The 17,383-nt window shown below is 45.4% G+C and overlaps 2 protein-coding genes across 2 annotated transcripts; one reads left to right on the forward strand and one right to left on the reverse strand.

The window, feature by feature from the left end:
- The first annotated feature begins 5,829 nt into the window (after nt 1-5,829).
- On the forward strand, nt 5,830-15,397 carry BBS12 (Bardet-Biedl syndrome 12). Its single transcript, XM_041482278.1, has 3 exons — nt 5,830-5,925; nt 10,714-10,820; nt 12,669-15,397. The coding sequence occupies exon 3, from the start codon at nt 12,685-12,687 to the stop codon at nt 14,806-14,808; it is 2,124 nt and encodes a 707-aa protein (XP_041338212.1). The 5' UTR covers nt 5,830-5,925; nt 10,714-10,820; nt 12,669-12,684; the 3' UTR covers nt 14,809-15,397.
- LOC121361515 (caltractin) lies at nt 6,523-11,495 on the reverse strand. The gene is made up of 5 exons (XM_041482286.1): nt 11,035-11,495; nt 9,369-9,524; nt 8,342-8,470; nt 8,105-8,242; nt 6,523-7,869 (listed from the first exon to the last, which is right to left on the reverse strand). The coding sequence occupies exons 1-5, from the start codon at nt 11,035-11,037 to the stop codon at nt 7,780-7,782; spliced, it is 516 nt and encodes a 171-aa protein (XP_041338220.1). The 5' UTR covers nt 11,038-11,495; the 3' UTR covers nt 6,523-7,779.
- Nucleotides 15,398-17,383: the final 1,986 nt, after the last annotated feature.

Below are 17,383 nucleotides of genomic sequence, written 5' to 3' on the forward strand. Positions count from 1 at the left end.
ATAGTCCCTAAAACAACTCATATGCAAATAAAAAACAGTGGTAATTGCTAGGAACTCAGCATTATCAAGTAACATCTACTGAGGTTGATGTAACGTTTTTAAAGAGATGGGGCCTTGAACAAGCCAGTCTCTCAATGGAAACTGCTGAAATAAGTGTGAAGTGATTTCTTTTTGTCTAAGGCTTATGCCATCTTTTGAACTGCGAAAGTTTCAGAGTGGCAACAATGCCACAAGTAATTACTGTTCTAGACTCCATTTTCCATTAAATACCTAGGTTCAGTTTGAATCAGTGCTTCACTCTTAAAAACAAATCGTTTTGTGTCTTAAAGGTAATTAATCTCCCACCTTGACATTTGCAGGTGCTATTCAAAAACCACCTTAAACTTTTGAACTCCAGGACAATGAGGCAGTAGCTCACATGCAATTCATTGACTGACTCCAACATGTAGAAGGAAATTCAGCCCAAGAATGCAGCTGTAGATATTTAGAAATGTCCCAGATGGCCATGATAGACCTGTGAATTATCACTAGAAAGTAGTTTGGGTGAAAAGGGAAATGCTGAACCCAGTAAAGGGAGCACCTGTGGTGTAACCAGGCCCATGATGGAGCCAACCTGTGACACCTCCTCAGAAGAAAATGTTGGTGTTGAACACCAGTATTAAAACATGCCAGTGGTGACCGAGTCATGGTAGAGGAATTGTGGGGTCTTGTTCCTCCCTTGTTGGCATAGATTACAGAGGCAGGCTCTGGCCTGCCCATCAGGCTGGCCAAAAGCACTTGGTCTGGTAAATGGATGCATGCCTAGACCAAGCTAGGATAGGCTGGTTTGTTTTTCCCTTGACATGTAGCTATTTTCTCCTGCCTGTCCTTTCCTGTGTTTTGGTCAATATGGGCATGGAACAAATGTGACGGGAAATGGATGTCAGAGGAAGTTTCCTCTCCTTTATTTTCCTCACAGTCTTGCTGCTTAACCTTCCTAGGAGAAGTTTCAGGTAGCTAAACAGAAAGTACAGGGGCAGCAGCTTTGCTAAGGAGGCACAAGGAGGAGGACAAGAAGCCTCCAAGGAAGCGTGGCACTGGCCTAGAAGGATTGTGTTAGGGTTGTGGGATTGGCTGGGGCACTGATGCCAGTTCTGAGCCAAGTGGCCTATAAGCCATTGGGGATTTGGGGTGGGAAGGATTGTACTGCCCAGGGCTGACTGTTTGATTGCTTTCCTAAGGCAACCTTTCCCAGTGCCAGCAGAGCTCTTTGGTTGCCACCTCAGTGTGGAAGTGCACACTTAGGGATGTCAGGTCTCTTCTTGTCCCCTTTACAGGAGCAGCTGCTCAAAAGAGTTTTTGTCTGGAGCAACTGCCCAGACAGCTGGGCAAACCCATGCTAGTCTGTTCCTGTGTTTCCTTTCCCAAGAGCAATACCCAGCCCTAGGTTGGAGAGCCAGGCATTGGCTGCCTGACCCAGGATGCTTGCGGTCTTCTCAGAATAACACCACCCTCAACATGAGCTTGGCAAATGCCACAGGGAATGTATGGCAGGGAACAAGATGGATCTGTGAGCCATGTCTTGGGTTGCTCTCCCAGCAGGATGCTTGCAGAGCCATCATCTGAAGCAGCATTGGCAGTATTCAGCCAGTACTGGAAAATTCAGAGTTTGAAGCTGCCTTGGCTGAATCCACCCAGCTCTGCAATCATGGGATAAGACTGGGATGGAGATGAGTGGGAGGTGAGAGCAGCACCTCTGGTGACCCTCACTGGAGCCACGAGGGCTGTGCTGGCCACAACAGCCCGGCAAGAGCCGAGACTTCCATAAGCCCCTGTGCTTGAAGGCAAACAGCCTTGGCAGGGCAAGACCAGGAAGGGCAAGGTGTGACGTGCTCCTCGCCAAAAAGCAGGGAGACAGGATGAGGTGGGACGGCAGAGGCCATTTGCTGGTGGACCTGGCATGTCCCCATGGGTCACACACCTTGCAGCGCTGGGCTTGGCAAAGCAGCGGGGCTGTGGGCAGGCAGTGCTGGCCCGGGCTCTGCTCGCAGCACTCCGGGATGCTGTCGGCAAGGTCCTGGCACGCTGGCCCTGAGCCCGCAGCCACCACCCGCACCACAATCTCCCCTTTGTTTTTTGTGCCCGTGCATCCAGAGGCTGTAGCTGCGTTTCCTACACCCACTGGGAGGATGTGGGATTTTCCTGGCTGCAAAATGCAGCAGCAAGAAGCTCTGCAGGCTGGGCCAGTGACTCAGCTGCCAGCGATGGGCAGAGGACAGTTCAGACGGGCTCTCCCCCTCTGTGTGTGTAGCAGCAGCAGCCCAAGCCACGGTGCCCTTGCAAACCTTAATCCTTTTGTTTTCGACCCCACTCCTAATTTTGCCATGCAAGAGAAGAAATTGATCGCCAGCAGGAGATACCCCAACTGGTTTGGAGAAACAAACAGATGATTTTTATTTTCAAAATATTTCATTCCTTTCATCATAGTCATTTCTGCAGAAACACAGTCAGAAGTTGCTGTGTAGGAGTATGGATTTCTGGTAACGAGGCCACCTACACAAATCCACTGCAGGAAATAGGAAGCCCATACCTAAAGCCTCCATTGTCTAAGGCCCAGTTTTGCAGAAGTGCTTAAGCACCGCTTAGTCCCACTGCAGGCAATGGGAATAGAGGATGCTGAGCCCTTGGCAAGCGGGGGTCAGGACTGCACCATGCTAGACCTTGACTCAGTGAGTCACAGCACTGCAGGCATTTGAGAGCCAGGAGAATTCTGAATCTCGGCGCAAAAATCCCCACACAATAAATAATATCCTGTTAATTCATCTATTGCATCTTGGGTTGATAGTAGGAAGAATAAAAGTACCTGTTTCTTCCCTCCCGCCTTCAAAATCTCTTTCATTTCCTGAAAAACTCCTTTAATTGTGATACATAAGCATTTTCAACTCACATTTTCTCTTGGATTTGTAATATTGCTATTTTTAATGCCATTGGCAATAATAGAGTTGTTTTCTGCAGAATGAGCCGAAGCATTTAGCCCAGCCAGACAGTGACCCAGTTTATCAGGATTCAACAAAAAATATTTATATATATTTCACAGCACAAGCAGAAAAAATATTCAAACCTCTTGGCCATTTTGATGAGTACTTTATTGGTTCCTAATGTTAAGGAGGAGGATGAGAAAGAGCCATGTAAAGGGATATGTTTACTGAACACTAGTCTCAACCATGGTAATAGTCTGCTTAGAGAAAATAATTAGTAGCAGTTTTAGCACCTGTTTTGCCTGCTATCTGCTTTAGATGGACTGTACCGTCACTGACATGGATTTTTTTCATCTAGGCAAAAATCTCTTTTTACTTCTGCAAAAGGTACCTGTCATTCCACAAGTAACATCAATAACTTCACCAATAATTTAGTTAACCCAATAGGAAAAAAACCCAAACAAACCCTAAAAACTTTGTTAAAATTATGTCCTTTCCAAAAGGAGCTATTCTGCAGCAATTCTCTTCAACCTCACAAGTGTTTTATGGACTGATTTAAACAAAATATTCAAAAGACTTGTGGAAGCCATGCTTCTGTGGATTTCTTGGCCAATCATGTCCTAAGCTCTCTAAAGAGGAAACATGAGAAGCACAGACTTAAAACTTACACTGAGATGATCTAATACCATGTTTTTTGAAGCTGCTTAAATGTTGCTTTTTTTAACTGAAATACCTTCAATCTACAATGTTCATGGTCACTTTTTCCTTGATGTTTAGAGTTTTTATAGTACTTCTCATTTGGATGTCTGAAACAATTTAGAAGAAAGTATGTATCTGTTTTATCTGTATTGAGGTGGAGAAGGAACAATACTAGGAAGCAATTTCACACAATAGCATGGATGTGTGAATTATGTTGGTTTTGTTTCATTGCACTACGCTATGTTTTTGGGTAGAGAGTGGTCCAAAATAATGTTGGAAATGTGCTAGGTTAGCTGTTCCATTTGCTTCCTATGGAAACCTGTTTTTTATGGCTTTATTTAATGTGGGGGGTTCATTTCATAGTGAAACTTACATCACTGCTAGAACCAGTCCGAGGATTTCAGAGGAAATAAAGTGGCCTTGAGAGCAAGGGAATTTTACACCTTTGCAGCCCAGGCTTTGCAGTTTGCTTTGTTAATATTTTCTGTATTGAATCTAATTCAGACAAGCAAAAAAAAAGAAAAAAAAAGAACGCCTTGAGCAATTTCAAGTTCTGCAATTAGTGGCATCCAGGGCTGCAAAGAGTTCATAGGTTTGGGTCCCCACAAGGCTATTGGAGTTATACCACATCCCTAAAGGTCAACACACTCACCTTGGGGACAAGAGTCTAATTGTCAAATCCTTCTTCCTGTTGACTCCAAGCTAGGCCACAATTCCAGCTTTCCCACGTCCCAAGGGAGGGCCACAAGCATCCTGCAGCGAGCCTGGCTCTGTCTCTCAGCTGAAAGTGGTTCCATTTGATAGCAGTATTCCCAAAGAGAGAAAAGAACTCTACAGAGTGGTCAGAGCACTCGGGGGTGGGGGGGGACTGTGTGAAAGGCAAGTTGAGTTCTCTGCTCTCCTGAGAGAGTGCCTGCAATTATTGATACAGAGTGGGAGTTTCAGAAAGTGTGGTTTGGGGGTTTAGCTTTGAACAACTGACTAATAATTACAGCATTTTGCACATGGGTTGTGAGAGAAGCCTTGCATTCTTCCTTTCAGAGAAAATAATTCTGTATTCAACCACATATTTCAAGCCCAGTCTGGATGATGTTTGTGTGCCCGCTTTCCCTCCTCATTGAAAGCCACAGCGGAGGCAGAGAAGCACCAAAGCCTCACGCACCTCACGCGTCAGTAAGTGGATGCCCTCTAGCGAGGCTGCCACGCTCTCAGGTCTATCGGCCCTCGCTGTATTGAGAGGTGTGACACAAAGGAAGCTGGCTTTGCAGCGTTATCCCCTGAGGCTGCCTTTCCTCAAGTGGCCAAGGCTCATCTCAGCCTCTAGTCGGAGCACTTTGCTGCCCTGTGCCCTGCTCAAAATCCACTTATGCTACCTAGGGGCATTTAAAAGCAGCTGTAGTGTGGCAATATTTGATTTATTTAACTCAGAGAGGAGGTTTCCAAGGAGTTAATACTGAACATTTCAAATGCTTGGTGTGACTTCACCAGGCAGTTTGCAGGATGTGAGAGTCTTCAAAACTGTAAATGACCAATTTAAATATTTTAATATTAAATGCCTCATCAGTTTATGGAACTATTTGGGCTCTGTTAGTAAGACTCCTGGCTTGTGAATGTACACAAATGTTTCCTGTGTTGCTTCTCCCCATCCTCTTTTAAATGCCAAGATTAGGTGTACCTGAAAATAAGCCTTTTTTCTTCTGCACTGTTAGAAGCTGATCCTGTGCTCATTTCTCTGAAAACAAACTCACACCTAATGAGGTGAGAACACAGCACTCCTTGGCAGTTCCTTGGGTCTTTTTTCCCTAAAGCCAGCTGAAGATTTGCTTTAGTGTAGGACTGGCAGGACTGTGGGACTGTACCGTGGGCCTGAGAGATGATGCAGAAGTTAGAAGCTGCATGTGGGAGATTAAAATTGCCATACAATTGTCATATTTTGGAATATAACTTTTTAAGCAATTTTTTTCCTCTTGAACTATTTTGTATTTTATTAAAAGCCTGGTACCTTTTCAGTTCAAAACACATCTCATTAGAAGACATTTGCAATATTATCTCCCAAGCAGCTGTTTATTGCCCTTACCAATGCTTTGAAATTTAGATGTTTGCCAGACACAAACTGCAGTTCCACTTTCCTTTCTGCACAGTGTCTGCCTAGAATGAACACTCAGAGTGAAAACCAGGCTTTGCTGATGGTGCAGAGGGAGGATCTCAGCTGGGTGCACACAATAAATGTCTGAATTGCAGCCACCTGAGGGGAATCTGCAGGTGCCAGGTAAGGACCCACTCGGTGTCAGCTTAAGGAAAGGAGGGATGCAAAGGATGGGTTCACAGCCAGCTGCCAGGCTGAAGAGGGGATCCTGCAAAATAAAGCATCACGAGACACTTGTTAACACTTGCAAGTTTTGTGCTCATCCAGACACTGCTTGACATTCCAGACTTCAGAGATTAATGGGCAAGCCAGAAATAACATTTCACCATTGTAGCACACATGGCAGGGATGATTGTGTGGCTTTTTCCTACCTTCAGGGCAGATAATGGGATTAGAACAGGAAGAGAGAAGTGACATGCATCATAGGTAAACCACAGTCATCAGTCTCTTCCTGTGGCAACATAAAAAAAAAGTACAGTCACTCTAATAGGCTCTGGGATTCCCCACAATCAACTAGAACTTCAAATTTCCCTTTCTGAATATATGTGGTTAGTACTAGAAACTTTTAATCAGCAGAGTGGAAGAGGAATTACGTGACAGACTACTGCACCTAAGAATTCCTCTTAGAAAGAAGAGATAAATGAAAGTGAAAATGTGCTTGGTGAACCATTTAAGACTTTAAAATAATTAAGGAAAAAAGAAAATAAGCACAAAAACTTCTTAACTTGCAAAACAGTTTTATTTCACACTTATACAAAGGTAAGACATTTTAAAACACTTGCAGTACTACAGATTACATCTACAGCCACCATGTTAACAGGGGGACTTCTCAGGCCTCTGGAGCTTTACAGGATTTGAAAGTTTTGAAGCTGATTGTCTACAAAGGATAAACCCTCCTGCAGAGCAACATAATCAGATAGCAGGCTGTGTGTCACTGCTCTAGAATTCAGAGGGAAATGTGGCTCTCCAATAAGTCCTGGATTGACAGTATATGAAAGAAATACTGAAGAAAATGAAGGTACTCCTAAGAGAAACATCCCAAAACCTGTGATGTGCGAAATGGATTTGGATTGCATGGATTTAAATCTATTCAGAGCTCCACAGATGTCTGTCCATGGTGAGCGACTTTTTCACTTGAGATGCAAATCCTCTCTGCAGTGTAACTGTCAGCAAGACAAAATTTACTCTACTGCACCATGGAACTGAACTTTTTAGGTACCTGAAATCCTGGAGTAACAGCAGCTCTGTGATGTCTGGGGAGTAAGAACAATGGCACAATGTGTTGCCTGGTTATAAACAATAAACTTTGGTCACCCAAGCAGGTTACATTCAAGTTTCATTCTGGTTTCAGGTGATCAGATAAACACAACAACATCTATGGATGGCACACAGCTCCAAAGGAAGAACCAAATCTACATTTTCTTTCCATTAAATCCAAAAACAACTTGCCATAGGAAAACAGTGTTTCATACAGAAATACAGACAAATATACAATTAATTTTAGAGTCTTTTATGGAAATAAACAACAGGAGACAAATACCAAAAGATAACCTAAAAAACCTTCAAAGGAATAAAAAATACTGTGCTTGTCCCTTCAATCAGTAGCCTTAGGAAAGGCAAAGTAGCCTTTCCCAACAGCAGTGGGCATCTTCACATCTGAAGTGAAGTATTTTTTAGTTAAATAGTAAAACACAGTGGTTTTTATCCAAAATGGCAATCAGGGAAGTTATTATGGTAGAGGGGAAGGGACCCTGCCTTGCAGTATCTTCCTTGACTTCTGCAGTATGTCATTTTGGCAGTCTTGGGTACTGCAGCCCTCCTTCCTCAATTATCTTTGTTGAAAAAGAGAAATAAACCAAAAAATCTGCCCTTTAAGACTTCGTTCACATGGCAGAAAACATGCAGGAGGCACAAGCCCAGTTTTTAAACCTTTTCCAGGTTATCTTTTGGACCAGCAGTATAGCAAGGCAACAGATATTAGTATAAGCTAGTTTTCTTCATGATTCTCAAAAATTCTTGCTCGCTGACTTCCCCATCTCCATCTCGATCAGCTTCATCAATCATTTCCTACAAAACACAGTGTACATTTGATCAGGCACTGGACTCTAAACACAAGACATTCCACTCATTAAAACAACAGTAAATCAGAGGCATATCATGTGAAAACAACTGTGTATTTGACTGCTTTTCATATTTCTGATCTCTCAGCCCTTTTGGTATAGGACGAAATTCCCACCCAATCCCTAGGAGCTACAGAAATGGTCTGTGCCTGTTGGAAAAGCTCTGGCAAATCAGAATGTACCTGAAGTTCTTCATCTGTTAAATTTTCTCCCAGCTCCTTGGCAACCCTTTTCAAGTTTTTGAATGAAATTTTTCCTGTGCCATCATCATCAAATAATCTGAAAGCTTTCAGGATTTCTTCTTTTGAATCCTTTTCACTCTAAACCAAAAGTAAATCATATGTTAATCAGAAAACCCCTGACACTGAGATGTTCCTTTCTCCTATGCTGCCACAAGAATTTCTGCTAAGAATTCCTACCATTTTTTGTGTCATCATAGCCAAAAAGTCTTCAAAGTTGATGGTGCCACTCCCTTCCTTGTCAATGTCTGCTATCATCTTCTTAATCTCTTCCTTCTTTGGCTCAAAGCCTAAGGCACGCATTGCAACCTGTGCCAAAATAGCAAAACCAATTCTGTTAGGAGGCCACCAGAATTTTGGTGTAAGAGCTGAGCTAAAGCCTGTTTTATTTCCTTGTCCAGAACTCTAGTCACAACTCACTGCCATGAAAACACCTCTTCTTTCATCTTGCTGAGCAATAATAGTGTAGGTTTGATATTCTTAAGACGCTGTTTTTCCTATATGGTAGTGGAAATCCATAGTTTATATCAGGCAGAGGTAACTCGTGTTTTCAGGTTACAGATGCAGAAATTGAGCAGAGTGTATGTGAGAAATCAAGGTAAAGGAGATAACTAAATATAAAGTGTTCATGCTTACAAAAAAATCAAACACATAAAATCACAGGGAGACAACTGAGAATCATCTTCACCCTTGTACTACTGTATGAGTGCAAGTGCACACACACTGCCTGACTTGTAACTGAAACACAACTCAGATCTCTGTTTTGTTCTTTTTTAAATCAAAAACCAGGTAATTTTTGGATTACATATATGCAAATATGGTTATAACTTGCCTGAATGCGTGCACAATCTGTGTTTAGTTCTCAGGTGAAGTAAATATTTGATGCTCTGATACCCATCCCAGAACAACACAAGTCCACTTCCCAGGAACAAGCACCTTAGTCATGAAACCTGAAACTGTTTAGTTTCTCTAATGCTCAGCTATTCAAAGCTGTCAGATTTAAATAGCAACATAGTAGAGAAGCCTGTCTGCTTCATGCATTACATGCAGAGTGCACCCCAAATTCAGTCATGACAGCAAGTCATTACTCTTCTTTGTACTCCAAAACTGTTTTAAAATAGGGTTGGACAAACAGAAAAAGCAGCTACATTTTTGAGATCAAAGATTTTTCACCTCAGAGGAAAAAGAAAAAAAAAAGTTTTAAAACCTTCAGTTCTTTTATGTCGATGCTTCCAGATCCGTCAGTGTCAAACAAATCAAAAGCTTCTCTGATCTCCTGCTTTTGCTCTTCTGTAAGTTCAGGTTTCAAGCCACTTTTCTTCCTCTGGGCTGTACCTAAGCCAGGTTTTCTATAGTTGGATGCCTTCAGAAAGTGAAGGGAGAGAACAGATAAGAAACAGCACCTTCCTGGGAGAATTTCAAATACACTTAATAATAAATGACAACAGTAAGACTGTAGCAGAGGTGAGAGACATTCCTTGCTGCAAGTGGTAGACACTGAGTCTCTATGTCAATTTCCTTAGGATACTGTAGAAAGAAAAAAACAGATTTTGTTCCCGGGGAATGAGGATTTGGACTTCCTGTTTTCTGTTTTAAGCTGAAAGATTATCAATTCAAGGAACAATGCCAAAAAAATCAGGTGGGCAGCCTGAAAATGAACGCTCCACTGAGGTGGCCATGACCCTCTGCAGCTCCTGCCAGTTGCCTTTCCTGCAGGTTTACGTGAAAAATACGAGTACAGAATCCTCACAGCTAAAGAGGGTGGTTGCTTAGGGTATTGGCTGTAAATGAGACTCAAAATCAGCCACTCCTGTGGGAAACAAGTTTAAAGGGAACTGTGTGGCTCCAGGCTGCCTGTCCATCGAGTAGATGTGGAGCCAGGCAGCAACATCCAGTGGGAGCAGTGAGATCAGCACACAGTCTGTCCCATAAGGAGAACTAACCTGCTTGTGCTGAGCTGGTGCATCATTATCCAGGACACTTCTGAGACCTTTCCTGCCTCTGGTGTAAGCCAGTGCAGTATAGGGTGTCTTCCACCCCGTCCATAAAGCAGGGGAAAACACCTTCCTCAAGTATAGTTTTGGTTTTAAATCGACAGCAGACAGATTTTCATGCTGCAGTCTTGAATCTGCACAGAATGGTGGAAGGAAAGGCAGTCCCTGCCACCCCCAGCTCCAAGTGGCTAGGCTTTACAGAAGTAAATAAAACAAGCACAAAGCAAGGAATGTGTTACCTAGTTACTGCTGACCAGTGATTTGCCTCTGCTGAAATGTTAACGTGTTTAGGGCTGGGATCTCTCTTTTAACTCAGAAGATTCCATTTTCTTCTATTTGTTAATGAAATTTCGTTTTCCAGCGTGATTTGTCCCTCCTAGGTAGGACTGCAAAGCCATTTGCCTGGCTCACCCGTGACTTCCCTCTGCTATTAGCACACGTATCAGACTTTTACTTTTGATATGCTGCTCTGGGGAGAAGACACACGAGACCTTTTCCGGGCTACGGAGACTTATTGTTCCATTTATTTCACATATGACTTGTGCAAATCCCTTTCAGGTTCCACCTCTGGGCCTGGCCGGTGCCTGACCGACAGCGCTGTGAGGGCCCGAACGATGCGGAGGTCTGTGAGCCGTGCCAAGAAGAACCAGGCACGCCGAGAGCAGGTGACGTATTTCGCGAATCCCGGTGTTTTTCCGGGCGTGTTTTTCCCGCTGGAGTGGGGTGCGCTGTGCGAGGTAACCGGGCAGCAGCGACGGCCTGGGCAGGGGTGGAACCTCAAGGGGGTTTGCACAACGCACAGTGTCGGCGGGAGGGGGCGGAGGGGCTCGGGGGAGGCGGCGGTGGGAAGGGAGCCCGCGGCGGGGAGGGCGCGCTCACCATCCGGCCGGGAATGCCGCTCCGGGCTGGGACCGGACGGGACGGAACGGGACGGCACGGGAGCTCCGCACCGCCGCGCGCAACCGGCACGCGCCGCCCAGCCGGCCAATGAGCGGGAGGAACGAGCGCGGGAAGCCGCCCCCCCTCACGGCGCCGGCCAATCACAGCGCGGCGTGCCCGTGAGGGACAGCTGAGGGAGAGCGAGGGCGGGCTCGCCCGCAGGGAGCCTGAGGGAGCGGCGGCCGTGTCCAGGCAACTCCGTGTCCAGGGAAGCGCCGGGAGCGCGGCCCCTCCGGTGAGACACCCGCACCGGCCCGCCGGGCACCCTCCGGGCCGCAGGAAGCGGCCAGGCCGCTGCCAATGCAGTTCCGGTGTGTCCGCTCCGGGCGGCTTCCCCCCGAACGTGTGGAGCAGGCGGGCCGGGACGCGCTTCCTCTCCCTAGCAATACTACGACATAATATTCAAGCGGACTTTCGCTGTGTGGGATGGGAAAAAAAAAAATAAAAGAAAGATTTTTGGATTTGGAATAGCTACGCAAAGGGGCCTTTAGGGAGCTGGAACAAATGATGTGAATAAATTCCAGTACCTTAAGGGAACTTAGAGGAAAGATGGGGCAGGACTATTTGCAAGGGCATATAGTGATGGGACAAGGGGGGATGGGTTCAAACTGACAGATAGTCGATTTAGATTGGATATTAGGAAGAAAATCTTTATTGTGAGGGAGGTGACGGACTGGAACAGGTTGCCCGGAGAAGCTGTGGATGCCCCATCCCTGGAAGTGGCCAAGGCCCGGTTGGATGTGGCTCTGAGCACCCTGGTCTGGTGGATGATCCTGCCCATGGCAGGGGGGTTGAAACTGGATGGTCTTTAAGGTCCCTTCCCACCCAGACCATTCTGTGATTCTGTGATTTGAATCTGAGCATAAGAGGTACAGGACTCAGGGTTCTCAATTCTTCATGTGTATACTTCATTATTCAAAAAGGGAGCTTTATTTTAATCCATGTCTTCTGCCACGGGACCATGGCGTGGAAGAGATTTTGAGGGAAAGATTTCTTTTTGGTGTGTTAAGAAGGAATAGTTGGTCAAAACTTTACATCTCGGCAGTTTGTAAGTTATGAAGAAGTGGCATTGCTTTTATTTTGCTTAATGAAGTATTCATGCATGTTAGTTGGACTAAACAGGCTTTGGAGTAAAATACGATTTTCCAGAGTTGAAGGTTAAATTCAGCATGGCGTGACTGTTGTTCCCAAGAAGGATCCGCACAGAGCTCTTGAGTTTGGTGTGTAATTTGTCTATTCTGCTCTAATGAACTTTTGCCCTAAGTAAGGCAAATAACTGAAATTCCAGACATCAGGGCAGGAGGAGGTGGTAGTTCAGCCTCTACTGCCGGAAGTGTAAGAAACCGTGGGAATGAACAGCTCCTTACTATCAGCCAGCCAGAAACAATCCCATGGTATTTTAACAGTGCCCCATTTCAACACTCTGCCCATTGATTTCTCATAATAAGAGCACAGGAAGAAAGCTTTATATGAAAGAAAGCCGTGCTCAGGGGTAGACTGTTGAATTATTTTTTTGGTGATTTGTGCTCTGGTGTCCTGTGAGGATGGGGCAGTAATTTGTCATCTGTTCACAGATGCTGCCCACTGCCCATGGCTTTCAGGGATGTGAATGCCAGGAGACACATTGGACTCCAGCAACTCTCAGCCTTAGCATCCACTGGGAGAACATTCCTGGGGCCAATGAAATCACATAAATTCATTGTGGATGAAATCACCAACCAGAGCACATTGATTTGTTCTGCTGTTAGGCTGATGGAGAGTTTGGATTTGACAAGTGCTGTTGGACAGCTTCTTAACGAAGCCATTCAGGCTCAGAACAAGGAGTTTAAGACGGGGATGAGTACCCTGTTGTTCCTGGTTGGAGCGTGGAGCAGTGCTGTGGTGGAGTGCCTCCAGCAGAGCGTTCCTGTTCCAGCTATAGTGTCTGTGATGTCTGAGGGGTTGAACTCCTGCTGTGACAGAGTCCAGTGTCTTCAAATGCCAATACATGATGTAAAGAAAGAGCTGTGTTCTAGCAGAGTTAGGCCAAAGGCTTTTGAAAGCAAAACTGGCCAAGCTGGATGTGATGGTCTTACAAATCCTTGGAATTTGCTGTGTTTTCAGAGAGATATTTCTGCAGCAGAGGCGGTAATTCCAATAAATTCTTGTTCCCATCAAGGAGATGATTGTCACAAGTTCCTGGTTTCACCCTTGGCTGGCTTTGGTTCAGTGGCTTCTGTTGTCAAGGCAGTGGGTGACAAAAGTTCATCTGCACTGTCTGGAAGTGGTGTTACTGCATCCAGCTGTATCACACGGAAGTTAACCCACAGCAGGCACTTCAGCACTCTAGGGAAAAGCTGTTTTGCAAGTCAGGACCGTCATGTTCAGGGACACCTTTCAGGACCATCAGCAGATCTCTGTGGATCTTGTGGTTTAGGACACCTGGCAGTGGCTCTGAGCCATGGGAACCAGACCAGCGTGAAGCTGCTACAAAGCATCGCTGCTTATCAGCAAGAGAGAGCAGAGTGCGGTGGCTCTTCCCAGGTTAATATCGCAGAGATTGTGACCTGCTGTGTGCTGGGCCTGCCCGAGAGCTATTCCTGTGTCTCCCCAGGCTTTGTCACATTGGTGTCACCAGAGCAAGCCACAGTCGTCAAACACTTTGCAGACAAACCCCTCCGTGTTCTGCTGATGGACGGTGACCTCACGGAGGGGTACCGACACTTAGGTTTTAACAGACCACCTAACGTAAGGACCATTTTGGAGCGTCCCACTCCACAGGGAGGCAGGGCAGGAGATGTGTGGCTAAACAGAATGTCGGATATTCTGATGAGCTTTGAGGTAAACCTGGTTTTGGTCAAAGGAAACGTGTGCAAAAACTTCATGGAAAGGTGCATCGCCAGCAGGATATTGGTAATTGGCTGTGTGGCTCGGGATGTGCTGTGTGCCTTCGGGGCAGCCACTGGTGCCCAGGCAGTGACGTACCTGAGCCAGCTGAGCGCTTCCTCTGTCGGGAATGGGGCCTGGGCGGAGCTGTGGAAGACCGGCGATGGGCGCGCGGTGGATTTGGGTGAGCTGCTGCCGGCACGGATCAGCGCGGGAGGCATCCCCCTGCTCACGGCCGTGCTCACCACTGCCCTGCCTTCCAAGGCGCAGCTCCTCGAGGACCAGTTCTGGACTTTGCTGTATCGACTCCATCACGCTCTAAAGGACGGGAAGGTTTTCCCTGGGGGCGGTGCCGTGGAGCTCTTGTGCCTCAGTCACATCCAGGCCCTCGCAGAGCAGCCCGGGCGACCGGGAAACGACAGAGCTGTGAGAGAAGTTCCCAGTCCCTGGCTGGCAGAGTATAAATCCATTGTGCTCCAGGCACTGGCAAGTGGCTGGAAGCGGTACCTCTCTGTACTCCTGTGTAACACTGCAAAGGCCAGCTCGGAGCTGGAAGCAGGTGCCTCCGTGGATCATCATCTCCAGAAAGCAGCGGCTTGTGGCTCTCCCTCAGCTTACATTTTGGAAGAGTTTAGGAGAGGTGGAGTGCTCAGGAGTGGCTATGAGCCCTTCCCTGACCAGGTCACAGATTTAAAGGTTTGTGATAACGTTACAGCCAAGACAGAGGCGTGGAGGAGAGCTCTGGACCTGGTGCTGCTGGTGCTTCAAACTGATGCCGAAATTATCACAGGCCCCAGAGGGAATCAGATCCTGAACTCGCCTGTGTCAAGTGAATTTATGTTTTTGTAGGATTTTGAGGATTTGTATGTCCATGAGTCAAATTTGTAAGTCCATGGGAGAAGCCTGGGTGCAACCTACATGTCTTTATAAAGCAAACAGTGAGATGTGATTGTGACTTTAGAATGTAACAGCAGAAGTCAGAATGAGAGACAGTCACAAGGTAATTTTTTATTTCTAGAAATGAGAATTAAATAACAAACAAAAAACCACTTGTGGGTTTATCTCTAACCCAGGCCATGCATTTCTAGCTAATGGTACTGCCTGTATGGATGCCCCCTAATGTCTTCTGAAGAAAGGTGGAGATCTCTTACATTACATTGCTGTACTTGTGTTAAATGAAAGAATATTCTGTAATTATTTCTTAATTAATACCTTGTTCTTAATTTCTGTACATTGCAAACATAAGAGTTAAACTTGAAATAATGTGAGTGTTACGTTTTATACTGAGAGGTTGTATGAATAGATTCTATTTTTGCATATTTATATGGTCCATACATCTCTGATTTCCCAAGGTAGACCCTCTGGAATTTCTCTGGTTTGACTAATTCAGGCTGAATCCTTCCTTTTGGTATTACAGACTGGATGCATCTCTACACAAAATTTTCTTTTACATTGCCAACTGGATTTGTAGATCATTTCCATGGGGTCTTTCAGCTATCCTTGCAGAGAGGAAAATGTTGCTGTAAGTTTTAGGTGCTGGCTAACAACTGGGAACAAATCTCTCCTGGTGACTGAGGCACGGCATTTTTGCTGTGTTACAGCACTGGCAGTTTGAAAGCTGGGCACTGGAGAGCTGGCACTTCATTGAAAGAGAGAGTTGTGTAGCTATGGAGATATGTTTTTTTCTGAACTTGGCATTCTGAGTCACCCTGAAAGTGAAATGTCTCACCAGTCTGGTGAAAATAGAATGGAAAATGAATGGAAATGGTGATGCTAAAGAGGATCCTTGTCATGAAAATGCTCATGGCTGGCAGCACAGATAATGAAATTCATCCACAAATAAGGTTTAGAGACTTATTTGGGGTATCTGTACTAAAGTCATGTTATATCTCTGACCTGAAACTAAATATTCTGGTTTTCTGTCAGATCCCAGAATTTGGTGGATTTTGGCAAAATACTATAGGGGCTTATAATTTTAATTTGGAGCAGTAGTTCCGAGCAGCATAAGGATCTCGTTAGATTACAGTTTTGCAATTACTATTTTCATTATTAAAAGGTTGGCCATGTAATGTGTAGCTGCTGGGCCGTACTCTTGATGTACCAAGCTGTGAGAAAGAGTCTGGTAGATCAAAAGAGACAAAAGGAGCTGAGGGCTGTTAAGTGAGAATGAAATGGAAACACAACATATAAATAAATATAAACAGACTCTGCTGCTCTGCAAGACTTTGCAGCTCATGTTTGGCTTTACACTGTTTTTCTTGAGCCTCCTGTGCTGAGCATTGCATAACCCCTGTTCCCAGGGAAAGATCCACTTGGACTTTATTTGAATAATAGAGTGAAGTGTGTTATGGAAAATCTGCAGACAGGAATTGTATTGAGGTGGTCCAACATCTATTTATGGGACTCTTAGACACTGGGAGCTGACGCACCAAATGTTGAGAAAGTCCAAAATGATGTAATTTTTCCAATCAGGCTTTTGAAAAGCACATAATGATATATTTAAATGTTGTGATGCCAAACCAGGACAAGAGGTTTTCAAAAAAGCTGTCAGATGTTACATTTGGATTAATTAACGCGTGTTTTTCTACAGGCCAACGAAATATAACCATTTATAAACTAGGTACATCCTGTATCCTGGGTTACTTAAAATTGTGTCTGATATGCACGGAAGATTACCATGCAAGCTCTCCCCAACGCATCCTCTCTTGCAATTTGGAATACAACATACTGATGTGGCTCCCTCAGCCTCAGATCTCCTAAAGCTCTCTGCACCGTGGAGTGGAGATCCTGGGCCTGTGTGCCATGGCACTCGGCACAGAAATGATTTCAACATCTGCCACAGGCAATTTCAGCTCCTGCCAGGGAGAGGCTCCTCCTCTGGACACAAAGGCTGTTTGTGTAGAGCATGGTGTGATGGCAGAGCTAAGCTTTCACATGTGATGTGCTTGGGAAATTGGGAAATGGCTGAGATTTCAGGAGTTGGCACATCTTGCTCCCCGCTGGAACCAAGTCCCAGTCAGGTGCCTTTTTTCTCCATTGCATCCCAGTATCGTCATTCTCATCTCACTCCACCTTCTGTTTGAGGCTGATGGCATTGCATTTGATATTTCTCTTTATAAAACAAAATTTTAGGCCTCTGCACCTTGAGGACTTCCTGACATGTAGCAGAAGTCTCCTAATTCATAGCAACCAGACCCTTGTCCCAAGCTGAGCCAGCCTGGAGGGCACAGCCACCTGTAAATTCTGTCCAGTGATCAGTGGCTGTCAGGAGGCACCTGAGAGTTTGCCTGCTACCAAGTGTGCTGCAAATGTGAGCTGGGAAATGTAGGAGACTGTGTGTGCCTACAGTGCTCCCCAGGCAGGCAAAGGAGTGACTCTGGGGGGGTGAGGAGAAAACTGTTAAAACTGTTTGTTTGCACTGAAC

Source organism: Pyrgilauda ruficollis, unplaced genomic scaffold (assembly GCF_017590135.1).
Source record: "Pyrgilauda ruficollis isolate IOZ18807 unplaced genomic scaffold, ASM1759013v1 scaffold58, whole genome shotgun sequence".
Lineage (NCBI taxonomy): Eukaryota > Metazoa > Chordata > Aves > Passeriformes > Passeridae > Pyrgilauda > Pyrgilauda ruficollis.